Source organism: Harpia harpyja, chromosome 15 (genome assembly GCF_026419915.1).
Source record: "Harpia harpyja isolate bHarHar1 chromosome 15, bHarHar1 primary haplotype, whole genome shotgun sequence".
In the NCBI taxonomy this organism is placed as follows: Eukaryota; Metazoa; Chordata; class Aves; order Accipitriformes; family Accipitridae; genus Harpia; species Harpia harpyja.
In genome coordinates, this window is record NC_068954.1 from 17,242,473 (window position 1) to 17,268,281 (window position 25,809).

Consider the following 25,809-nt stretch of genomic DNA (forward strand, 5'->3'; position numbering starts at 1 on the left):
CAGCTCAACGTCAGCTCAGTGGAGATCAACAGCACATTGAATGTTAGGGATATTTAGGAACAATATTGAGAACAAGACAGGGAATATTGTGCCACTTTATAAATCCACTGTATGCAGTTCCAGTCCTACCACCACAAACAGGAACAGTAGAACTGGTAAAGCTCACAGAGTAGCAACAAACACCTTTCGTTGAAAGAACAACTATATTTCACTTGGACTTGTCAGTCTGCAAGAGAAGCCTTGCCAAACTGAAAGGGGATCTCATAGAAGCTATAAAGTGATGACTGGCATAGAGGAAGCAAAATTGTTTACTGCTCTTTCCAAAGCAAGAAGCAGGGGTCATCAAACGGCATCATGAAATGTCAAGTTGAGAGCAAAGAAAGTGGTTCTTCATACATACAATTACACTGTGGAACTCCCTACCAGCAGGATGTTATGGATGCTACAGGTTTACAAGCAGTAGAGGGTCAACCGGACAAATGTCTGGAGGACATGCATTGAGAGCTGCTAAGGAAGAAGACATGACCTCTGACTTAGGGAGTCAGTAGATGCAAATTGTTGGAAATTCAAAGTGGACCCACCGGAAGCTTCACCAGCAGTTTGGCCTCTTATAATCTTCCCATCTTCAGAGACAAGAAACTGGGAGATATACACTCTTAGTTTAAGCACTATGTCTGTCCTTTGTTCTTATGAAAAATTGAATTTTATTCACGCTATAGCTATTTAAGTATTTCAAATTAACTAACGATCAGTGTGGCAAAAAGCAGTACGTGCAATGGTGATGTTTTTTCTCCATTTTTGCTGAGTACATCACTTGCAATCATTGCTGCTAGAGGCATCTGCAAATAGATAAGAGATCAAGCTAATTCCAGAAAACATTAACTAGCACACTACAGCACAGCTGTAACTCAAGTATGTCTTCCTGGGTTTAATCGCAATAAGGTGTGCTGTTTGGCAACAGCTGACTCACAGACCCATCACTCATGATTTGTACCAAGTGCCACAATCCTCAGTCGTGCTAAGAAAACTACACAAGACCTAGTAAAGTCAGCCAGTAAAGTCACTCGCATGGACTGAGAAGAAACTACCTTCTGTGAGTTGCACACACCACTGTATGGGGGACATCGCTGTGCACGTGAGAAGACGCGAGAGCGCTGGAGTCCTGCCCAGGGCGGGCCTGCACCAAAGGCGGCGGTGGCGGTCACCCCAAAGAGGGGCTGCAGAAACACGGCCCCCCCTCCCTTTCCGGGGGGGGGGCAGACGGGAGGCCTGTTCCCCCTCCAGGAGACCGGTAAGGGCACCGTGCTGAGGATGCTCTGAGCGAGCGAGTGCCCCGGGGGGGGAGGAATGCTGCACCCAGCGCCTCAAGCCCTCACAGCGCCGCCGCCGCTGAAGCGAGCAGCCGCGGAGACACCCCTCGCACCGCCCCGAGGGCGGGCCGCCTCCCCGGCCGTCGCGGAGCAGCCAGGCCCCCGGCCGGCCTCGCCTCCCCTCAGCGCCCGCCCCCGCCGCCTAAAATGGCGGCCCCGCCCGCACCCATAATGCTCCGCGGGCAGCCGCCGCGCTTCCGGGTGCGGGCCCAGGAGGGCGGCGGGCCCGGCGCGGCGTGAGGGGCCGCGGGGCGGGCGGAGGACGAAGTTTCCCCGACCGGATGTGAACGAGCGGACGGACGGAGCAGGAGGGAGCCGCGCCCGGACCATGAGGCTCCGACTGTGGCTGGTCCCTGCCCTGGTGCTGCTGTGGGGGCCGGGCGGGCTGGAGGCGCTGGGGCGCCCGCCGCACCGGCTGCGCTACGGTAAGGGGCAGGGCGGGACCACGGCAGCCGCGGGAGGGGGTGTGCGGGAGAGACCACTGCTGCGGGGCGGGGGGAGAGGGGCACGCTCGCCTCTGCCGAGGGGTAGCTGTGGGGTGCGTGGGGTGGGGAGAGACCACCTTCTAGGGGCGGGGGGGGCGGTGGTGGGGAGAGACCACCTTCTAGGGGCGGGGGGGCGGTGGTGGGGAGAGACCACCTTCTAGGGGCGGGGGGGGGGGGGTGGTGGGGAGAGACAACTCCCGAGGAGCGGGCATAGGAGAGGGGCTTCCAGCTACCGAGAGGTAGCAGTGGGGTGAGGTCGAGACCACCGAGGGGGATGTGGGGGGGGAACTGGGGAGAGACCGCTGCTGCGGGGCAGGGGGAGAGGGGCACACCCACCTCTCCTCGGGGTAGCGATGGGGTAATGTGTGGGGTGGGGGAGAGACCACCTCCATGAGGCGGGGGGGGGGGCACACGCACCTCTGCGAAGGGGTGGCGGTGGGGGGGAATGGGGAGAGGAGCCTGGGGCCCGGGATGGAGCTGGGGACCCTCCGGCCTGGCGGATGGCCCGCCTGAAGGCCGGCCCGAGGCGGTGGGCGAGGCCGCGGCCTGCTCCCCTGCCCGCCGGCGGGCGGGTGGGTGTGCGCTGGGGACCCTGGAGACGGTGCAGGCCCCGTCCCCTCCCGGGGTGGCGGTGGCCCCCTTCAGCTGAAGGCATCACTGATGGGCAGCGTTTGGGGGTCATCGCTCTCTGCAGCGGGGTGACGAGACCGCTCTGTCTTACACTTGAGGTCTGCTAAAGGGTTTTCCTCACAGGAGTTTGCGTTATGTTAAGGCAGGATAATGATATAAATGGCTTCCCTTCATAGTTCTGGTTGGAGAGTCACCGTTGCAGAGAGAGCCTGAAGCTATTGGAGCTTAATGTGACTTCTAGAAAGCTTAACACGGAGGAGAACCGCTGCTTTATTTAACTTCCGTAAACTTAATTTTGCATCTAAACTTTTACTTTGGAGTGAAGAAGTTGCAAACTTCTGTTCGATGAGCAAAAGCTTATCAGTGAAATGGCAGATGAGCTCTTGTAAGAGGTGGTGGTCGTGTCTTGCCCAGTCAGATAGATGTCCTGTCTCCAGTTGATGTGGCCTGTGGTGACTGCTTCAAGTCCCCCTTCTTTGCTTAGATCTCTCGGCAGATTTCCCAACAGGCATCTGGGCTGCGCCTCTGTCCTCCTCTCCTGCACCTGAGGTGGACTTGTGGTTCTGTGCAGACCTCAGCAGTTGGTGACTGCAGGAAGCTGGGAAGGATAGGGTTTGGTCAGTGGTGGATGCTCCAGGAAGTGTAACAGAAGCAGAACAAACACAGCATGTCCTTTCAACATCAGGGAGGTCAGGGAGCTCCTCAAACAGAGGTTGCATCTTGGGCTGTCAGATTTTTTAAGCCTTCTAGAGGACCTATCTGCTATGATTTGTATAATCTTTATCTGATAGCTTTTGTATTCTTGGCCTCCGTACCACCGTGCCTGGACTATGAGCTCTTCAATTTTATCAGATACTGCATGGAGGAAAAACTTTTCTTCTGTTTCTAAACATTGGCCATTTTTGTTGTCAGAAATGGTCAATATGGAAGAATTACTCATTTTCTTCAGACCCTTAGGACTTACAGACCTATGTAATTTTTCTCCTTTGTAATTTCTCTCTTTTTTTTTTTTGAGTGGGAAAATCTTAGTCTGTATAATAATTCTTAGTATGGGGAAAAAATGACTTTATTGGTCTTTGTTACTTTTGTCTATACAGGTTTTTTTTGTATTAGATTTTAATTTTTATTTATTTGCGGTGTATGAGCAGGACTGCAGGCAGTATTTGTGATACAAAGGTACCGTGGTTTTATAGTGATGAATGCTTTTGGTTTTGTTTTCTTTCTGAGTAGTTTTTTGGCCTTTTTTTTTGTTGTCTAATAGTTATTCCAAGATCTCTTTTTTTTTTTCCTTTTAAAATTTTTGAGTGGTAATAACTATGCTGAAATACTTTGCTGCTCAGATATAGTGAGGATTTTTTTTCTTGTGTGTTATTTCACACACATTGAATGTCATCAAGCATTTTGTTGTTCTGTCATTCAGTAAACTAAATACATAAAAGCATTTTGTGAGGGAGCTTGAAAAATCCAGGTGTGCTCCACTGTGTTACATTTATCGGCACATTTTATCCTTTCAGAATGCTAATATATATATGAGGCACTACTTCCCTAGTGTCTTGGTTAGCCACAGGTCTAGTAATTCACAGTTTGTTATTATTACCTGTTTGTCAGGTGAGGAAGTTGAGTGCATTTGTTGATTAGGCCCCTAGATAATACCTCGGGTGGAAATTGGTCCTGCACTTACCACCTTTCAGGCCACCTGCAGCAAGACCAGTGGCACTGTACTTGCATACCAGGATTAGTAGTTGACCAGTTTCATTTTTTCTGTGCTTTATAACTCTTGGGTCAATACATTCATGTCCTGTTGACTTAATGCTTATTTTGTTGGTTTGTTCTAAAGACCCTTTTCTTGAGTTTAACTGGAGGCAGGTCTTTAGATTATCCTATCAAGACAAGCTTTTGGGGACCTTACTCACCTCTGCAGTGAATGCTAAGGTCAGTTAGTCTCTTACTTTTTGGTACTACCTTTAGCATCTGTTCATGGAGTCATCTTTGCAGCTTACTTGTTTTACAAGTCCCTTTGATTATTTGGCTGGGTTGTTTCTTTTGATATAATAAAAGCTATTTCAAGTATTAGCTTTATGCTTTTTACAAGCTACTCTTCAGAATATCTTTGCCTACTTTACTGTGGGTTTATGATCTTTTGCTGGAGTTCTGTTGTCCTCATCTTACACACAGCTTGGTTTTCTGAAATACCATCTTTTCCTTCTAATAACTTCAGCTTTGCTATTTTGAGAGCTCTGTTTAACCACAGAGCTTGAGTTTTGTGAACCGAAATCAGATTTCTGGAGAGCAGTATCTTTAAGGAAGTTTCAAGGATTATCATTTTGTGGTTTCTATTAAGAACTTTCTTGCTTGTTTCTCTAAAATTTCAGGTTTTCAGAGAGGAAAAAAATGATTATACAGTGAAAAACAGAATTTGACAAAGAATGGAATAAGTAGATAAAAAGACACGGGTCCTTTCCCAGCATTTTTGAGCTGAAGTAATCTTAGGGTGTGGTGTTCCAGCAGTCTAAACTGATCTAGATTGGGACTGCCACAATCCTGGCCTCAGCTTTCTGATCCCTTCCCCATTCCTGTGAGCACATTCATGGAGCTAAGCTGCCTGGAAGCTAATCGTTTTGGTTTTATCGGTAAGGGGTAGGGTGTCTGTGTTCGGGTGTTTTCCGTTTGTGGAGTTCGCTCCCTGGACTAGCTCACGGCATGACTGTCCAAGTACCTGCCCTGTGTGTTGTGGGGTGGTAGTGGTTGTGCTCAAGATGAGGGATGAAGGTAGGATGGTATCCGCCTCAGTTTGTTGCCTTTAGATAATCTGGAAGCAGTGCTCTTTTTAATAACGTTGACAGCAGGGATTAATTTCTGGGAGAAGTGTGACTCTACTAGTCAATACAATAACTGTTATGGTTTTGCCTCTGAAAAATTAAGCTCATTATAGTTTTACCTCTGAAAAATTAAGGTCAACTCTTTTAACATTTTTCTCTCCATTGTCATTTATCTCTGAAGATAACCTTTTATAACTATTAAATATTAATGCTGTTTGTCATGGAGCTCAGACATATCTGAATGATAATGGGGCTTAATATACCTGAAAAGAAGAACAATGCAAATACCCAGCTTCAGTGCTGTTGAATATATCTAAAGAACTGCTTGAATCTGTTTTACAACACAGTGATATTAGTAGTGTCCTGCTATGAAGGAGCATGTATCTGGGATTGCCGAGAATAGAGTCTGTATGTAAAATGTGTCTTACTCTACTGTTACCTGTTTTGAATGAGATCTTTTTTATCATAAGCTAAGCAGGGAATTAAATAAGATAGCTGTTCCTATCCTGGGCAGATGATATTCTTTGAATCTCTCACTGCTAGTCTTTTTCTACCTGCTATATTGCACTAATAAAATCTGAGGCAGGTAAGCTGGGCTTGAATTGTTTTTTCTCCACACTGCTCAAATGCCACGTAGAACTCAAAACGAACTGCATGAGCAGAAGAAATGACCCATTATAAATGGTTTGGTACGAACCTATGTAATACACATTAAAAGACTAGAATTTACAATTTGAGTGAAAAAACCAAATGGTAGTGGTGTTGAATAAACTGGGGGAGCTGAGTGATGCAGAGGGCAGCGTAAAATCATCCGCAGTCAGTTTTGAATTCTACTTCACACTTAGTGTGACAAAACGCAGGAAGTCCGTAAGGCCAGAAGTGTAACCAACTGACAAAGAGTTAAGGGGGTGGAAGTTTAGCTCAGTGTCGAGAGCATGCAGTGAGATAATTAGTGACAAAATCCTTACGCAAGATTAAAATTCGTCCTTCTGGGCTGAAGCATCTGTTGGAGACTAAGGCAAGACCTCGGTAAGGCCCAAGTAACTAATTTCCCTACCATAGTCTGCCATTTTTGTTACTGTTTCTTGTCCCATTTTAACATCCTTTGAAGCAAAATGACTATTTTGGATTGAGCCAGTTTTGCAGTTTCACTCCACAAGCTGAAGGTTGGGTGTGTATCTTACCATGCACCATGTGGAGGAGAATCCAAGAACATGCAGCCTAATAGCAGTATCTTGCAGTGTGTGATAGCTGCCTGGGATGCTGCGGGATTATTTCAAGATCACTGCAGGAATTTGTCGATGCAGTGTTTCCATAGGTGGTGTTACAGGCTAAGTGATAAAGATACAGTTTTCTGTACACTTTGTCTCCATATGAACAGCAAATGCTTCATGTAGACATGGCCTTATTGAATGCAAATTATCAGTGTGATTTCTGTGTTGTGGATTGGCAATCTGTTCTGTGGAGGTACTTAATATTAAGGTTTTAAAGTACTTTTATTGGGTTTGTTTTCTTTTGTTCCTGTGAATCAGTCAACGTTTCCATTTCCAACTGGAAAAAAAAAAGTGATAAAAGTATAATTCCTGAGAGAAGTACTCAAAGTCAACAAAGTGAAGAATGTCAACACTAGATTAAATTCTAATTATTAAGAATTACCCTTAATATTGCAAGATTTTTGTAATAGGAACATAATCAAGTGCTCAGTGTGAGTTTGGTTTTCAGTAGTGCTGATTTGGTTTGACTTCTAGGCAGCCAAGAAGTAAAATTCTTGTTTGCATTTAAGATTTGGGGTAGTTTTATTTTTCTTTCCCCCCCACTGTAAAAACTGATAACTTCCCTGCTACTGTTCATTGCTGATAGCAGCAGTGACTCATCCCATTTTCATGCTTCTGCTACCCTGGAATTTTTTTGTGTGTGTGCAGAAGCCCCAGCATGGCTTTCTGCTGTGCAGCTGGAAGGGCTGAGCAAGGAAGCACAGCCAGCCAGCTCTTCAGTGCAGAGTTCTCCTGATTGCACTCTAACATTACACCAGGATTTAATTATGTGTTTAGTAGTCAGTAGAGATTTATTTTTGAGATAGAAGTTTATATTTAACTTCTGTTATAAACAGGCTGACTTTTTTTTCCCCCAGCTTTTTTATAAACTGCAGGAGTCCGAGTTTGCCTGTTTCCCAGACTGATCAAGGGAAGTCCTTTGCTGTGTGTAATAAAAGGTTAACCAAGAGCCAGGTTTCTTTAACAAAGAGCAGTACATCCTGCTGTCCTGTTCTACGGATTTCATATGCCACACTCAAACTTGCTTGTTTTGGGGATATCCTGCAACCCCCTCAATGGTTCTGATGGTCTTCCTGGTGTCTTATTCTTGCAGATGTATGCGACCATACTGCTCATATTTATGTCGCTTGTGCCCTGCATCTCTTCACAGTATCCATCCTTGTCTTCCTGTACTGCTCTTAATATGCATTGTTTGTACTTTTTTTCCCTCCTTGATACCTGCATTTTTAACCTACTTAGGTACATGGACTGAGGGGTGGGAAGGGAAGGGGGCTCTGTTATGCAGGGAGGCACCTACAGCTGCCACCCACTTGATGTTGATCTGTAATTACTGAGGTGTTGAACAAGAACATGGTATCCCTTGCATTCCTTGGTTTCCTTTCTCACCTTTTCAGATTGTTACAGAAATCATGAAGTTCTGCCCCTCAGTACCTGTGGTGTGCCTTGAATTTTGGAAGGTTGTGTCTGAGTGAGTCCAAAGTCGTATCTGCAAGAAGAGATGCAGTCAGATGGGGAGAAGAGGTTGATCTCACAAGCGTAGTCCAGACAGTAATTAGTCTTTACCTAGAATCAGCTCCACTCAAACTTACTTTGTGACACAGCAGGATTTTGTGATGTGGTATCTAAGCACAGTAGTGAGGCTGACAGTTTTTGGAGAGCCAGACAAATGATGTTTCCAGAGAACGCTACATCCTGTGACTTGGCTGTTCTTGTCTGCAGGATATGTGAAAGCATGTGATTTTTGAGTTTTGGGGTTTTTTTGAGCATCGAGTCATATGATGCTGTTCTAATTTTAAGATGAGACAGCTGTATTGCCCTTGTTTCACTTTGAATATGAGGATGATAATTCAGTGGGCTTCCTTATTTTTTATAACGTCAGTATTTGAGCAGGATATTGCATTCTTTTTTTTTTTTTTCTCCAAAAAGTGCCTTCTGCTTTCACTAGTAGGACAGACTGAGTTATTAATCAAGTAGATCCAACAGAATAAATTTTGTTCCTCGCTGGTCCCTATTTAAGATGTGTTTAGTGAAGGAGAAAATTTGCAAGGTCAGAAGCGTGTGAGGTAACATGTAAGAGCCATTGGGGGTATTCAGCTGTATTCAAACCCACCAGAAATAGCAGTTTAATTATCTGTATGGCTTCTGCTAAACAGAATTTGCACCCTTAAGGAAATATTCGCACTGTCTAGAAACAGATGTCTATTTTACCGTAGGGAAAAAACTTTGGAGTAGTATAAGGGTGCAGCTATATGAACAAATTTTTTCCTGAGATGAACTAAAGGGTGTTTTGTAAGTTGTTAGCTTTTCCATGGTATCCATCACTGGACACTTCTGAATTTGTGGTAAGTAGAGAGTAGTTTAACCGGTGTAACTGCAGGAAAAGTATCCTGTGGAGTAGCTGGTAGACGGTAAATCAGCAGCCTACCTTACCTCCCAGTGCGAGGTCTGTGTAACCATACCCTGAGGCTTTGTCTGTGCTGTGCTGGTGACTAACTGAATTCAGGCACCTTGTTTTCATCACGTGGTTTAGCAAGTTTCATGCAGTTGGGATCGAGTCAAAAACATGCCTTTTAAAACATTCAGCAATGCTGACATGGCTGGCCATTCTTAATGACAGGTTTGTCTAGAAATGTGTTTAAACAGAGTGTAAACCTCTATCCTGTTATGGTTTATAAGCAGGCTGACGTACATTTGGTTCTTGCTTTGAACCCGTTTCTCACACAAGTTCTTCTGTTCATGTATACTCGATGAGCAAAACAGCAGCCCCTCTTTATGCAGTGGAAACAAGTAAACATGATTTATCTAAACTGTTAAAAGCATGGGCTGTTTCACATGGGATAAGTGTTTCAGTTCGCTTTGTTTTCTGTCTTTGGCAATGGCTCCGTACCAGATGCACTGGAGAGAGTTGTAGCAGCATGTGTAATGAGCTGTTACGGAGCAGCTTTCCCACAGATGGATCTTCTCAACACATCCTCTTCATCAACAGTCTCCTAAAAGCAGTGTAAACTGTTAAGGGAAGGTACCCATAAACATTTAGGCATGACTGCATCACCTCCTGCCTGGTGAAGACCGTTTGTGTGCCTGGTTGAGATATGAATATATTGGCCTTCTCCATTAGCACTCCCTGGCATGGTGCTCCAGTCAAACGATCCCACTATATTGCAGCCAGTAACCGGCTGTTACCACAAGCACGAGGGCAGCTGTTCTATGTAGGGTGGTGGAGACCTGCTTTAGCTCATATGGTTAAGGCTGGAAAGACTCCAGTCTGTGTTTCCTGGTACAAATTCTGACTGAGGCTGTGAATTATATTTGAAGTTACTTTATTTGGTTACTTTAAAATATTTTAATGTAGGAAGAAGAGCATAATTTGGAGAATAAAAAATAAATAGTAACAATAAAGAATATGGAGCCCTTCAACCATTCAGTCACTCCCCAGCTGAATCAGAAAAATTGTTATTAGTTAGCTGCTCACAAGCTTTTGATAGGTGTTTGATACCCATTGGAAATCAGCTCGAGATCAGTACCTGGGTGGTAGTTGACGAGTGTCATGCAAAATACAGGCTGGAGCCCTTTTTTCAGTCTTGGATATGCCAGTGATTTAACAGTCACACTGCAAAATCCTCTCCAAGTGTGTTTGCTGTGCTTGTTCCAGGACTACTCTCTGTAGGCTTGTCATCCCATTCCAGTGCCTTTTGACAGGAGATTTATTTCTGCTTTTATTCCCCTTGGGGTGGTTGGAGAAATAACTGCAATCATTCCTGCAAACCCCTCTGATGCTCTTGTGGTCGTTTTTAAATCCTGAAAGTAATGTTTTTTTAAATATTGTTGGATCTTGTGTTTTAAGTAGAGACATTATCATGGGATAATTGTGAAGAGAGTTTTTTAAAATATTAATTATATCTTCTGGGTTAAAACTTCATGCTTCTAGATAAGATTAACCTTTCTGTAAATAATGCAGTGCAAAAGAATGCTTATGAAATGGCTGACTTGCCACATTTACTTGTTGCTTTCTGGGCAATAGGTTGGGCATGAGATCATGGGAATTTACTGTTCTGCTTATGAAAGCTGAGCTGGTTGGAGAAGGATGCCATTGGTATTTGAATTGGTAGCTGAGCACTTGAAGAGAAACCTCTTCTTTTGAAATATATGCAGTGGCCTCCAACTCAGTGAGCTAAGCTGTTGTTCAGCACATTCTTGATCTCTTTGCTGCTGGAGTAGCCTGCTGCAATGCATACTGGCCCATAATTTATTTAAAAGATACTTTCCTGTGTTAAGTTGCAAAGTCTAGTGGCAGTAGGCTTTTAGGCTTGAAACGAGGTGAAAGAAAAAGAGGAAACAATTAGTGAGTTCAAAGTTGGGGGCAGAGGAGAAGTCACTGTTGTGGATTTCTTCGTGAGAACTTTGGAGTATTGTCTTTGTCACTGATGTTCCTTCCCTGTTTCTTTTATATACCTGAGATGTGTATGTTCTGGGAAGGTCATCCCGTGTCTGCCCCCCCCCCCCCCCCCCCCCCCCATCCCAGGAGAGAAGGTGGAATGAGGTGAAGGCTGGCAATCATAAATAAATAAATATGTGGGATATCAGGATGAAATTAAGGTGTCCATCTCCAAAAAGAGAGGAATGCAGAAATCTAAGAGGGGGTGGAAGGGAAGGAACCGCAGGAAAGTGGTTTGGGAAAACCTGAGTCAGCTCGGTGCCGTTGAAGCCCGTGGGAAATGACTCTTGGACCATAGTGAAGATAATGAGGAAGGAATGCCAGAAAGATTATTAAACTTGAATAAAAAGTAGTCAAGTATATGCTTGCTGTGGCTTCCATCCACAGACTGCTGTACAGTTGGACTCTGTACAGCTCTGTATTTTGTTTAAAATAACGACACTTCATCTTTCATTTTCAATAAGCCATGACCATGGATTCTTTTCACAGTATGAAAATTTTACAGAAAAATTTTGGTTTGAGTGTGTTACCAATATATTTTTTCCACATCTGTCTGACACCTGAATTAGTTCATGGATTTATGTCTAGCAGCAGCATGTCTTAAGTCTACTCGTGTCGCAAGTAAAATTAGAAGCAAACAAATTTAGGAAGGGTAAGAGGAAATACGAACAAGTGCATTCTTGTTTCAGGGTAACAGGAACTAGGAGTGTCCTGGGTTTCATTTGTTACTTTAACAATCATCTTACTCATCTTCATCAACTCTGTAGGTCTTGTTCTTACTACCCTTCCCCTGTCTCTGTGAGACATTTCCAGAAGGGTATTTGTGTGTGCTGAGGTGGAGCAGGACTTCTGAAGTTCTCCTTGCCTACCAAATAAAAAAACCTAATTTCTTTAGCAGACTTCTCAGTTCTCTTGCCATGAAACTGAGACATTTTGTCTGGCCATAGTGGCAGCTGCATCTTGCTCTTTGGCATGACCTTCCCCTGGTTCTGGGCTGTACTTTGCAGGCAGAGGTGGAAAAGGGCAGAAAGAGTAGTATTTTGCAGCTGGGGTTGTGCCTCTCAGGCAGACCTTGTGCTTGGCAAGTCACTGTGTCAGTCCCCAGCAGCACAGCTCTGGTACCACACCTCTCTTGCTTCGTGGCCCACATACCACACACTTGCTCTGTATCACAAACCGATGTTTGGTATCCTTTATGTCAACATTCACTGTAATTGAGGGGTCTGCTCTGGCCGAGTGTGTTGAAAGAATCTCAGGTTTAATTAAAAGAATTTAGGACTAGACAGTTTAATGAGGCTTTTTTTCAGAATTGATTTTCCCTGCCTGTCCCTATCCTCCTCCCAGGTGGTTCTGGGTGAAGGCAGGTGCCAGACCATAAGCAATGAATGATAATAGACTTTTTAAAGAAAAGGGATTGGGGAGGGGATTTTTTTAGGTATTTGCTCACTGCGTGGCTCTAGTGAACCAGCTCTGCAGCCTGTGGCAAGCTAACGATGAAGGCACTGCCTGGCATGCTGCAACTGCGCCCATAAGGGGAAAAAAAACACAACATGAAGGTGTTGGAAACTTGCCTTTGCATATAACCCGAAATGCATGGTAATCGATTGCAGGTGCTCTCAACCTGTGGGTTGTAAACAGAAATCAGGAAATTGCAACTGCACTGCCCTTCCTGTGTTGCTCAACAGCAGGGGAGGGAGAAGCCTGGGAGCCGCTGCTCCTCGGTGGCTTCTGCTGCACGAGAAGGCAGCTGTGTCACTTTGATAGTAGGTCTGGTGCAGGGCCAAGAGGGCTGTGAGGGTCATCTTTGTTTCTGCAGCTCCCTCGCTTCCAGTGTACACAAGCATATGTGTGCACATACACTGGTGGTTAATTCTTCCCACCCGCCCCCTCGCAAAAGAAAAAGTGAGGTGCTTGCCTTGGCCCAGATTACATGCCCATTCTTAAAGGTTTTCTTGGGTTTTAGAGGCATGTATTTGGGGATAAATGATGGTACTGAGTGTCAAGTTTAAAAAAAAATAAATTTCAGGAGCTATATCAATCTGGATTTCAAGTTGGCCATCTTGGCTTGTTACACAAGAACCAGTAAAATGCGGCTTCCTCGTGGTGCTGCTTACTTAAAAGTCCAATAAAACGTGTGAGGTTACTTGGCCGAGTGGTGTAAGCTGGTGATCGGGGGCTCTGAAGAAGTGGAAAGGCCATCTTCGTTAATAAAAACCCACTTTGGTAGCTATCATGTCTGGTTTAGAAGCACAGCTGGAAATGGAGGGGAAAAAATGGGAATTTTTTTTAGTGAAGAATGACTGGATGAGCACTTCTGCTTCTTGTAAAACATGGCTGACTCCTCATTTGGTTCAGTGAAAAGAGTGAACACCTCTGGCAGAGAAGGAAGACAGTGATGTGGGAATAAGGGCCTCTGTTTAAGGCTGTAAAGAGCAAATGAATCGATTGGCGCTGGTGGAAGTGAAGGTGGTTGTCAGGTGCCTCGCCAGCTGGTGGGTGCTCCAGAGAGGAGGAGCGTGGGTGGGTGCTCCCGGCGAAGGGATGGCTTACCAAGCAGCAGGAGGCTTTATCAGCAAGAGTCAGATACCGTTGGCAGCCAGCATTATGCGCTTGTTAATGGTGGAAGCATATGCAGAATATTGACCTGAATTTGTAATTTGTGTGCTGTTCCCCACAGGGGTTCGGGCCCTTGGTCTCCCTCCTCTGAATAAGTTCTTATGTTCTGAGTAGGGAAATCAAAGGAGTTTTGTGTGGTGGTAAGGTACTGGGAAACCAGGGTACCTGGAGGTGCCTCATATGAGGTGCCTTGTTAGTTATTTCTGATTGATTATGCTACACAGACACCTGTTTTCTGGCTACTGTTGGACAGAAAGGCAATAAATGCAGTCCTGATCTGTAGTGAATTTGGTAGAAGTTTCCTAGGTTAAATTATTTTCTTCCTTAGACTCGGATGAGGACCAGCAGGTGAGGAGAGTGATTCACTCCAGAGAAATGGGGATGTTCTCCCCCATTTAGTTTCCAGAGGGTAGCCAGGGAGGGCATTAGCTCTGCACAGCTGTGGCAGTAAAAATGATAGGTTGGTAGCTCAAAAATTGCTATAAGAAGTGAACTAAATACTTTGCCTCTCTCAGAGTTGTGTCTTGCCTCACACTATGATTTCTACTTACCTACACAAAATGTACCTTTACAGAAATGTACAATAGTTATCCTAAAATTAGAGCAAACTGTGGTCTTGCTGTTGAAATTGGAGGCTCTGTTTTGCTGGTTTATGTGTGCATTTGTGAAAGAGAGTGTCTCTTGAAACCAAAACTTTCCTTGTTGCTCTTCCAGACACAGTTGAGTCCATGCTTTCAGACTACGACATCCTTTCTCAGTCTAGCATCCAGCAACACTCACTGAAGAAGAGGGACCTCCAGCCTGAGACACATGTAGAGAGGCTCTTAAGTTTTTCAGCCCTGCAAAGGTAATTAAATCATCAGCAATGAAATAGCATAATATTTTCCTTCAGTTTGTAATGAATAATGCACAGTTCCAAACCCAGAAATAGTTATCTTGTTTTCTGTCATGACCGGCCAGTTCTAAGTTAGTGGTTATATGACTTCAGAGAGGCTCAGAGGAAACAGAAAAATAAGTTGCATTGTATTACTCTGCTGAAGTGGCAGTGATTTAAGATTTCTTTTGCTTTGTTCTTGGCTTTAGTTTTATGTAGATTACTTCCACTGATTGGGTTGGATCCCACTTACACCTCATCTGGCAACATTGTCATACTTCTTGACTGTCCTCTGGTTCTTGAAAATCTCTGCCTTCAGTTTGGGGAGCGTGTGTGGTGTGTTGCCCAAGAGATTTATTGTGTTTTTTTCATGGAGGTTTAATCCTCTCCCTACTAAGTGTAAATTTCCCATTCAGTAAAACGCTTCTTTTAATCATTTTTTTCATAAGATGGGAAATAGAAGCACAGGTGAAAGGGGAAGCAGAGGTAGAAGAGAGCAGGCATGAAGGTTGTATGGATTTTACTGAGTGTCAGAAAAGCATCTTACAGGTATTTGAGTGCTGAAATTGTGACTCTCAAATGGGGGAGCAGGGTGAGAAGAATGCTTTGTATTAACAAGTGTAGATCAATTTTTGTTCATCTGACATCTTTGTCTACTGTGTTCTCATGTGCCTTCCCCTGTCTGTCATCTACAACTACAACTGTCATGCAAGTTGTTGTGCATATTTTTTTAATCTCTAAATGTGTGGAGGGGGTAATTTTTAAGTACCAAGTATAAAAGGTTAATGGGATCAAATGTCTGGCTGTCCCTGTTTTGCACTGCCTTGTGCACCCTGACTTTATGGTGAGGTTGCAATACGGCCAATGATAATTACAGAATAATTGCAGAGGGGCATACCAAAAATCTTTGACCCAAAGCCCACATAAACCAAGAGCCGATGAGGCTCCTTCCAGAGAAGGTTCTCTAGTTACTGCTTGGGATAGCCTTTAGTTTTTGTGACAATATATCATAGAAATCTACAGAGTTCAGATTTCTGTTTATGGTCTTCTGACTGTATTATTTCATAAAATAAGAACTTCAAGGTAATTTAATTTAAAATAGATGAACAAATTCCTTGGTCTGATTTTCTTTAAATAGTTACCAGTAACTGGTTTTGTTTGACAGCAAATGGAGAATGTCCGTCATGAACAAACTGTGCCTGTTTTGGATTTTGGGGTTTATTTTTTATTTTTTTAATTAAACATCTTTGACTCTTTAAAAATATTTACAGTTATGAATTACACAGTATATGTTTTTGTAGCCTGCTTATCAGAATTAATGCTTTCTAACTTCTTTTGGACCCTCAGTAAAATGGAGATTTGGATGTATCTGTTATGTGTATACTTTGCTTAAAAATAAATGGAAGTAAATTCTTTTACAGGCACTTTAAATTATACTTAACAGCAACTGCTGAACACTTTTCAGAAAAATTTCAAGCATTAATTGTGGATGGTGAAGGCAAGGAAAAGAAGTATCGTGTTCAGTGGCAAGACTTTTTTACCGGACATGTCGTTGGTTAGTATGGACTAGACTGTGTGTCAGTGCTGAGAAAGCACAGCTTTGAGTCTCTTGGCCAAAGTAAATGGTGTATTGCCCTCGTTTTCATCAAATATGGTTAGGATAAACAAGTAAACTTAATTTTTATGTCCCTTGGGTTTTCTGGTTTTGTTTTTGTGGTGGGTTTGGGGGGTTTTTTAGGTTTGGTGGGTGGTGGGTTTTTTGTTGGTTTGTTTTTTTTTTTTTAGCTATTGCACCAAGGCTCTAAGATAGGACTCTTCTGTTTAGTTTGGCAGGACACAAAGGTATAATTTACTCGAGCAGCAGCTTGTGGTTTTTTGTTTTGTTTTGTTTTAAAATGATGATGGTAGCTTTAATTCCAAGTGGAATGTAAGCCTTGAATGTTCATTGTCCCAGAACATAAAGCCCAGGTAGTGGTGATGCAGTGTTGCCCAGATTGTTATATTAAAAGACTTTAAGATGATTCTTTGCAGATTACTTTTCTGTGAAGAAAGGGCATCTTGCTCCACTTCAGTCCAGCACTAATGGTTCCGCTAAGTTGTTTTGATTTTTATGTTGCCTGTGTGATGTGGTGAAAGTCTTTTCCACTGGAATCCAGGCTGACGCCATGAAACTGCTGTCTGATAGTAGTAAGATGCAAGCTGCTTTTGTTGGCAGAAATATTCTGTGTCCCATTACTAATCCCCAGAGCCATCTCAACACTTTCTGCAAAACTGTCAATTAAATCTGAGTCTTGATGACTGACCACTAGGAAGTTAAGACTGGGGGGCAGTGCTGGTTCATTTCTTTTTTTCCTTTAAACTGGACAGTATAGTGTTCTTCAGAGACTGAGGAAGGTAATTTGGCATGAAGTTTAGAAACAATTAAAAAAACCCAACAAACAGTGTCTGTGCAGGAGTGCATGCAAATAGAGCTGAATTAATTTATTTTTTCCTTGCTTGTGTTAAAGGAGAGCATAATTCCAAGGTTGTGGCACATATTGGGGATGAGGATTTTACAGTGAGAATCAATACTGATGGAGAAGAATACAATGTTGAGGTATGTGGGTGTTTCTAGTTAGTCACAGTGACACCTCTGTAGCTCAAAATAGACTTGGTGGTAGTGTTTGTTTTGGGGTGGGTAGGGAGGAGGGAGAGAAATGTGAAACCTATTTGACTTTTGCAAGTGTTGAGTTTTATTAGTGAGTGACATTCTCTGACATTCGCATGTTTTAGATACATCAGGGAGAAGATATGTTTTAAACAGGAAAGGGTTTTAGAAACAGATATGGATAACGTTAGTAATTAGTGGTGATTGTGTCCTCTAGAATAACAAACTGTTCAGCCTTCTGAGCAGAGTCAAGGTCTGTTGAGCTTTCTAAAATTTTGGCTTTGTTACGTCTTGGAATTTTTCCCATTCTTAGAGCTTTATTTGAAAATCTGGTATTTTTTGCTCCCTTGTTTCTGTTTTTCACCATTTTCATTGCTTGTGTTATTTTAAACTATTGGTTTAAAAAACATATTCAACAAATATATAATTAGAGACTATCTTAATGAGTTGTTCAGTGCAGTATATTCCCAGACACAAGCTGTATTAGAATGGCTGAATAACAGTAATTATGGCTGAGTGTTATATGGATATTGTAATTGTCTCCAAACCCAAGGATATGCAGAATTATGGGTAAACCTGGGAAATCTAATCACGTTAAAGTATGAAAATGTGATTAGAATACCCAAACCACTGTACTTGTGTTTTACATTAAGAGCATATAGTAGCTGTTTGATTGTGATTTAAAGCATTTTTGTGTTTGTGGTCCAGAGTAAGGTAAGCATGTCTTAGTCCTCAGCGCAGCCAACCCCCTTGCTTCTCACTGGCTGTGTCTGTACAGCTAAATAAAGGCAGGTAATGGCGTGGAAGCTCTGGCTTGCCCATGCTGCCTAGCTGTTAGCATCTGTGGGTCAGCTTCAGCCCCTAACCAGCCGTGGGTGAGATGATGCCTGTGTGCAGTCAGAGGTGGTGTGTGCCAGAGACCGTTGCCAAAAGGCAATGCGGACAAAGCCGCTCCACCGTTGCCTGCCTTTGCTTCATGGTCCTCCTGTACCGTTCAGAAAGGCTGCGGACCTTTGTATAAAACCCTGGTGCCCTCACACCTTGCCCTAGGGTGTGAAACATGTGCCTTCAGTTTTGCGCTACAGGCATGTGGCTGCTGGGCTGGCACAGCCTTCACGTTTCAGGGCCTTTTTGCTGTGATCCGAAAGCACAGTATACTAAGTTATAGTTGTCTGAAGTTGAAAGAGCACTGCCTAAGGGCCAGAGGAGACCCAGACCCAGGTGCTCTGCATTGTGGATATGGACAGTCTATGCTACTTGGCCTTGCCTAAAGAACAGGCCCTGTCCATGTTATATTTGTTGGTGTTGATGTAGCTGTTATGTACAGATAATAATAGGGACATGTCACTAAAGAAAAAAGATGGTTAGTATGCATCAGTTATGGGAATTAGTGTCTTACATTGGCATTTCATGGTTTTCTTGTTTTCTTTGGTTTTGGAGAAATTTTCACGCTTGTAAGTGACTTGGGTAGCTATTGAACATTGAAGAGCCTGCCTTCTGCTGTGAAGACGGCATTCTGCTGTGCACTTAGATATTCTCTGTTATCTGCCAGCTCCTGTACATCTGGTCAGTGTGTTTGTTAGCATAGTTTAAGCACCTCCTCCCCGGCTGTGCCAGTATCCATACTGTTATGGAGGGAGCGGAGGAGCCTGAGATGCCCCCTCAGCTTGCTCATGTTCTGGAGGGGAAGAAAAATTCTGTCTGTTCTACAGCTTTATCCAGGTGGCTGCCACTGCTCTGTTGAGAGGATCTTAGATTTTTGGATGCCTGTGTAGCATAAAAGAGTTGAATTCTGTTGGCTTTCTTGGGGACATCGTTTTATCAGTAGATCTATTGCTGTGGGTGAAATTATTGTAGTCCAATGCATTTGTGTGTGTACACATAAAGCTGTGGAGATTTGATGGTACATACGTATAATTTTTTACTTATATAGACTTAGTCTTGGCATTCACTGTGTTCCTAATTGCATTTCTGTTATTCTTGTGCTGTCAGCCACTGTGGAGATTTGTAGATAATGTGCAAGATGAAAGACTGCTGGTCTACAGATCTGAAGATATTAAAGATTTCTCAAGATTGCAGTCCCCCAAAGTGTGTGGTTATTTAAAGCTAAATGAAGAAGAACTGTTGCCAAAAGGACTGGAAGACAGGAAGCAAAACGAAGGTGAGTGTCTGTACCTTGGGAGAGCAGCATCTTTGAAACAAATGCTTGATTCTGTCTGTGTCAGCAAGTAAGATAAGAACCTGGGCAATAATCTCTGTTGCTGCTTCTAGTTTAATTATTAGCTCTTTAAATTCATTGGTGGGGGAAAAAACCAGCACTTTTCCTCGTGCCCATTTGCCACCCAAAAAAGCCCCAACAACTGATGAGAGGAAGAAACTGTCACTCAGGGCATGTTTCTTTCTGGCTTGTTGAAAGGGTTTGGCCCTACGTGCAGGCCAAGGAAAGGAAGCTATTTCATCAGGTCTAAGTAGTTTTTGTTGTGATAGCTGGCAGCAATGTAGATACGCTTTCTGAGGCGAACATTAAAACAACTTTGCATTTCTGTGCACTGTGCAGCAGGACCTGTTTGGCCTTGGTGGTCACTCAAAGAATCCATCTTGAGCTATGATGGGTTTTTGAGAGTTCTTGGTCCCTCTTTCCTCTGTCCTTTGCTGTGTCAGCAGAGGTTGGGGTAATGACTAGGAATAGGAGGAGGAGATGTGTTAAGGCCGAGGTGATGACCATAAAAGCTCTATAGGTAAATCTGTTGAATAACTCAATTTCACTATTATACGTTCCTTTCCTTACAGCAAGTTTGAGGACTGTTAAGAAGACAAAATTTAAGTACAGTTATTAAAAAAAAAAAAAAAAAAAAATCTAAAACTAAATATCCCCATTTTCCCCAAAAAAACCCACCCGAACTTGCAGTCATTTCTTATATAAGGGTAATAGACACAGCAGTGGCAGTTTTACTGAGTGTTTATTTAATTGTATTTAAAATGTTCACATTAGCAAGCATCCATCGGAAGAAAAGAGCTGTTCCAGAGAGCTCCAAAAACACGTGCAAGATGTTGGTAGTGGCCGATCATCGTTTTTTCAAGTATATGGGCCGTGGGGAAGAGAGTACCACTATAAACTATTTGGTAAGTAAATATATTCTGTTACAATTTGCTGGAATAAATGCAGGAAAAAATACTGAGTCAGTAGTTAAAAGAACGTACAGCTTATACTACTTTTGCACAACATAATGTATTTATGTCTCATGGCTGCGTGTGCTTTTTACCTGGGAAAGTGCTAAATCATGCTTTTAAGATGTTTTATAATGGTGATACTATAGTTAAATAGTCTTCAAGTTTCACTTATGAACAAATCCCTTCCCTTCACATACTCCTTGTGGCTATGCTATTTTCTGCCTAAGAAACTTTTTTTTTTCCAGTTGGAGCTTTAGAATCTCCTGGATTTTGAAATCCACTGCAAACGATCCAAGCATCTTTGAAGTTCAAGCATGTATAAAGCTCATATGAGAGGCAAAAGCAACTTGTATAGATTTTTTTTTTTTTTCCAAAATTCTTCCAGGATCCTCTGTCCAGAACAACAAAATTAGAAGCAGGCGCGGTAAACAATTCCTTTGGTTGTACATGGGTGTTGTGGGTTAACCCCAGCAGGCAGCTCAGCCCCACCCAGCCGCTTGCTCACTCCTCCCCGATGGGTTGGGGAGAGAATCAGAAGGGTAAAGGTGAGACAATTTGTGGGTTGAGAGAAAAACAGTTTAATAGGTAAAGCAAAAGCTGCATACGCAAGCAAAGCAAAATAAGAAATTAATTTACTGCTTCCCATCAGCAGGCAGGTGTTTAGCCATCCTCAGGAAAGGAGGGCTCTCATGTCTACTGGTTACCAAGTAACCCAGCCAAAACCAGTACAATGGGGTTGTCTACCTGACAAGTTTTTGTGAAATAGAATGCCTGCCCACAGCCTTTCAGCAGAAGTGGAGAGTATGGGTTTGGGGATGGGAGACAAAAACAAATGAAACTACTTTTGGAGGTCTGTTGTTTGTCAAGAGTCTCTTTCTGAGCCTGAATCTTTGAAGTGCTAATCACTCTGTTCTACCTTTGCTGGCTTTTTGACCTTTCTGTCCCCCGAAATGTTTACATTCCTCAGGTAACGGAGCCTCAGTTTGTGTGTTTGCAGAGATGCTATTATCTCAGCATCTGACATATGCTGAGGCTAACCAACTGTTGTGTTTCCTGGGTAGATGTGTACTGTTAACAACACAGTGATTGGAAAACTAAAGCATAAACTATTATCAAGTGGCTCTGAATGTCACTTTTCATTCTGAGCAGGTTTGATGGTTTATATTTAGTAGAAGGCGTTTTTTAGGAAGATGAGAACAGCTTGAAAAGGGAGGTATTGATAGTGAGCACTGATGAGAGACTTTCTGGAACCTTGTGCTTGAACCATAATAAGGAAAATAATAGGGTTTTGGCTGGGAGAGGGAAGCAAGCCTCAGGGGTCAGTTAAACTAGTTAAGCATTGTGCTAAAACAAAGCAGTAAAAACAATTCCTGCCTCTGCCCTTCCCCTCAAAGAAACCTGGAAAACTAGTATATGAACAAAGTGTTTCCCAAGATGTCTTGTTCTTAATATTATCACTCTTCCACTACACAAACAGAAGTGATAAAGGGGAAAGTTTGTACTGGTTTTTTTATGATGGAAAATTTTCAAGGATATTTGATAATACTCTCTGGATCCAAGTACTGTTGGGTTTGGATCAGTGAGTATAGTATGTCTGTTACATGAGGTTCAACTTTAATTTGAAGTGAGTGTTTCTAGATAAGTATGTTGCAGCTTCTCTGAGTGTCTTGAACTTTATTACATGAAAGCTCGGAACTTAAATAACTTGTTTTTCTTTTCTACATAGATTGAATTGATAGACAGAGTAGATGACATCTACCGAAATACTTCCTGGGACAATGGAGCCTTCAATGGGTACGGCATACAGATAGAGCAGGTATTCACTGAACTGTACAAAAGGTTTCCAATTTAAAGGATAAGAACATGGTTTAGATATCAGGGTTTCTGATTATTTTATCTGGATTAGAGCTAAAATAATCAAATCCTGTATTATTAACTCCAGTCAGGACCACTCTGAAATAGCATCTTGCTAGTGGTGGCGTTAATGATCTGACACAGCATGCCCATTTTCAGTTCCTTGCAGCGTTTGAGATGGGACTTCTCAGGGGGAATCTTTCCATGTTTAATCTCAATTCAAAGGTGCTTTTTTTCCCTGAATATGAGGAATTCTTGTTTCTGTCAGACATACTCTTATGCATACATTTAATGTTTGTGTCTATGACTAGTGCTTAGCTTACAAAGCCTGAGTGGGCCTCAAACACAGATGAAAAAACACAAATCCTGCCTGAAGAGCTTTAATGACTCTCTTAGACATCATGGTATCATGATGTGATAGTGTAGAAGCTGCTCTAGGGTGGACACAGGGGATGTAGTGACTTCAATTTATATGATGGCTTCTGAAAGTTAGTGCACAGAAATCTGGAAAAGGGCATTAAAAAGAAGAGCAATCCATCAGCTCAGAGTACTGCAAGAGCTGTGATGTGGAGCACGGAGACTAATGGTACAAGCTAGCTGCCCCTTTACTGGGAAAAGGTCTGCAGGAACAAGGAAGGAGAGTAAATTGGGCAGGGAGGGGAAAAGAACATGATGCACTAAGTCTAGGCTATGGGGAAAGTAGCAATCCTTTAAAATATGTTTTGGTTAGCTAGAACTCTGAAATGATTAGGGGTTATTTATACTAGATGTAAATCCTGGTTGTATTTGGTTTTTTTGATAGAGTAACATGCATCTCAAAGCAGAATGTTACAGTGAAAACTGTTGATGTTGCCCTGTAAAAGGGCTGGTGTAGTTACTTATGATGTATTTGGTGTATCTTAACTAGCAGAGGCTGAAAAGTTAACATTAGAAGCATGCTGAGTCTGAATTTTTCTCCTTGCAGATCTATTGAGACATTTAAGATTACATTGAAAGCTTTTCTGTAGCTACTAAATTGACCAAAATTCCTCTACATTGTTGTTGCCCTTTTTGAAATGTAGATTATCATCCACAATGAGCCAAATATTGTAAAACCTGGAGAAAAGCATTACAATATGGCAAAAAGTTACCCAGATGATAAGAAAGATGCCTGGGATGTGAAAATGCTGCTAGAGGTAGGTTGTAACCCTTAAAAAACTGTGCCCCTCACAGAGAATTACTCATTCATACAGCTGCTCTGTGGTAACAGATGAAACTCCTCTACTTCTTTCGCATGACGTGTAGATGTTACACAAACTAGCTGATGTGCCCTGTAGCCCATGGTAAAGGGCTCCATTGCATAATTATAGAGCACACATCAATTAGTAGTATTAGTATGTGGCCTGAGTAAGAAAGGCAGTCCTGATGTGTCTGGCCCTGAGACTGGCTGTCTTGTCACCTTCATAAAATTATTGTACTTGGTTTTTGCCTCTCTGTGAAAAGGGGAAATGAATAGACAAGTTATATAAATGAATGCATACAATGTACTTGGGTATTAATTTAATTTTCTACAGCTCTGTAGGACAGCTAAACAGCTGCTTTTTTCTGACTTAACCGGATCTAGAAGGTGCCTGTCTGGCTCATTAGATAAATGTTCTTATTTATAGGCTTCTAATGTGCACCATAAAGTGTCTTACAAAGATTTGGTTTGTTTTTTTTTTTTTCCTTAAAGCAATTTAGCTTTGATATTGCTGAGAAAGCAGCTCACGTGTGCCTTGCTCATCTCTTCACGTATCAAGATTTTGACATGGGAACACTTGGATTGGCTTATGTTGGCTCTCCCAGACCTAACAGCCATGGTGGCATTTGTCCTAAAGGCAAGGCTTCTTTTTCTTCTGTCCCAGTTCTGGGTTGAAAGCTAGTTTTTGTTACTTGTGTTTAATCCTCTTCTCCGACTTCCATGGAGCATGATGTGTTATTTGCCTGGACTCTAGTTGTTGGTTTTTGGATAGAATAGATGGCCATTTTCTTGGCTGGAGCTGGAAAAAGAAGGGAGGGAAGGATAAAAGTCACTAAGCTATCTGGTGTGAACAAGCTGGCTAGAACAAACCCTAGACCAAGGGCTGCTTTGTGTGGGCGCATCTTGCAGCAGTTCTGGAATGGCAGATGCTATTGTCTTGGAAATTTCTTATATTTTCCCCTTTGCTGCAGTACATGAGCTGTTTGTGCTGTGCTTGAAACATTCCCCACTCCAAAAACTGGCAAGGGACAGGGTCTCACTGGTGAGCCTGTGAGAACAATAAAGCTGTTCATTTCCCCAAACAAGTATCCCTCTCTCCCCCAAAAAAACCCTGAAACCCAAGGAAAATGTTTGTCAATTTTTATTTGTTTATTTCTTACTTCTGTAGCTTACTATAGTCAAACTGCAAAGAAGGACATCTATCTGAACAGTGGCTTAACCAGCACCAAGAACTATGGGAAGACCATCCTCACAAAGGTAGGAGAGTATCCTCCTCTGCAGAGCGTGAACGTTCCCGTGTATGTACGTGCGTGTTGTGTGCCATGGGATTGTGACAAGCTTCCATGCTCTCAGAAACGAGCTGCTGGCTTTCCAATTGAGTCAGATCCTTGAGGACAAGGATGTAGGTCACAAAACCAAAATCATCGTTTTTGTTCTTGCTGACAAGGAGAGTCAGGACTGAATGGAATTGGAAGATTGAATTCACTGTGGAGCAGGAATGAGGAAACATAGCTAGTGTCTAATAGGAGATGTAGTTGTCCACATATAAACAGGATTTTCAAAGGATGAACTTAAATGTATTTTGCTTTAAAAAAAAAAAAAAAACAACAAAAACCCAACAAACAAACCAAAACAAAACCCTCAAACAGAACAAGCAGTGTTATACAAGAAGTAGCCTTACAGTAAGAATAAAATTAGTCTGCTGACTCAAATAAGAAAAAACTTACATGTTTGCTATTATGTATACCTACAACATGCAGATGGACGATTGTGTACGCTTGGTCTATTCCATTTGCAAGGTAAAGCAGTGAAAGTAGTGCAGGCAAAGTAGGTGGTTTAGTTTGGGCCTTTTAATGAAATTCGTCTATCTGATTTTTGTGTGCGTCCCGAATAAGTAGAGCAGAGAACAGTGTAATGGACAGGGCTTATTAGTGCTAGTACTAAGCCTAATGTAAATTGATGATCTCTGGATTTTTTTTTTTATACTTGATGAGACAGTAAATACGTAAAGGCCTGAATATGAGCTTTGTCTCACTTGTAAAGATACCAGAGCAGTGCTTGTGTTTGCATCTACGAAATCTCTGCAGTTGGGCATATTTCTCTCTTGCTGAATTCTGCTGACTTCTCAGCTGTGCTTTTCTGTAGCCTGATTATAAAGGGAATTCATAATTGATGTGTGGGCTAAAACTTGGCACAGAAGTTGTCAAGAAGCTAGGAAAAAAAAAACAGACAGTGAAGCTTTGTGTGAGAGGGATGTCGACAAAGAGCTCTAGCTGTTGCCATGCTATTTGTGTGTGTTGTTCCATCTTCAAGCTGGAGGTTACAGCCTTGGATTACAAAGGAAATTGAGTTTGCTGTCTTTCTAGTGGCAGGCACAAAGCTTGGGATGAGGCAGTGGGAGCATTATGGATTGGT

The 25,809-nt window shown here is 42.6% G+C and overlaps 1 protein-coding gene across 2 annotated transcripts in view; it reads left to right on the forward strand.

Moving 5' to 3' along the window:
• The first annotated feature begins 1,546 nt into the window (after positions 1-1,546).
• ADAM17 (ADAM metallopeptidase domain 17) overlaps positions 1,547-25,809 on the forward strand; it is a 37,329-nt gene continuing 13,066 nt past the window's right edge. The window contains exons 1-10 of one of the 2 annotated variants that reach the window (XM_052809434.1): positions 1,547-1,795; positions 14,344-14,476; positions 15,925-16,058; positions 17,011-17,099; positions 19,143-19,311; positions 20,143-20,273; positions 22,048-22,137; positions 23,237-23,350; positions 23,887-24,031; positions 24,563-24,651. In XM_052809434.1, the coding sequence (XP_052665394.1) occupies positions 1,699-1,795; positions 14,344-14,476; positions 15,925-16,058; positions 17,011-17,099; positions 19,143-19,311; positions 20,143-20,273; positions 22,048-22,137; positions 23,237-23,350; positions 23,887-24,031; positions 24,563-24,651 (1,191 nt within the window). In that variant the 5' untranslated portion in view covers positions 1,547-1,698. Of the gene's footprint in view, positions 1,796-4,398; positions 4,418-14,343; positions 14,477-15,924; positions 16,059-17,010; positions 17,100-19,142; positions 19,312-20,142; positions 20,274-22,047; positions 22,138-23,236; positions 23,351-23,886; positions 24,032-24,562; positions 24,652-25,809 lie in introns of those variants that run through there. The other variant, XM_052809435.1, reaches the window with a different exon arrangement.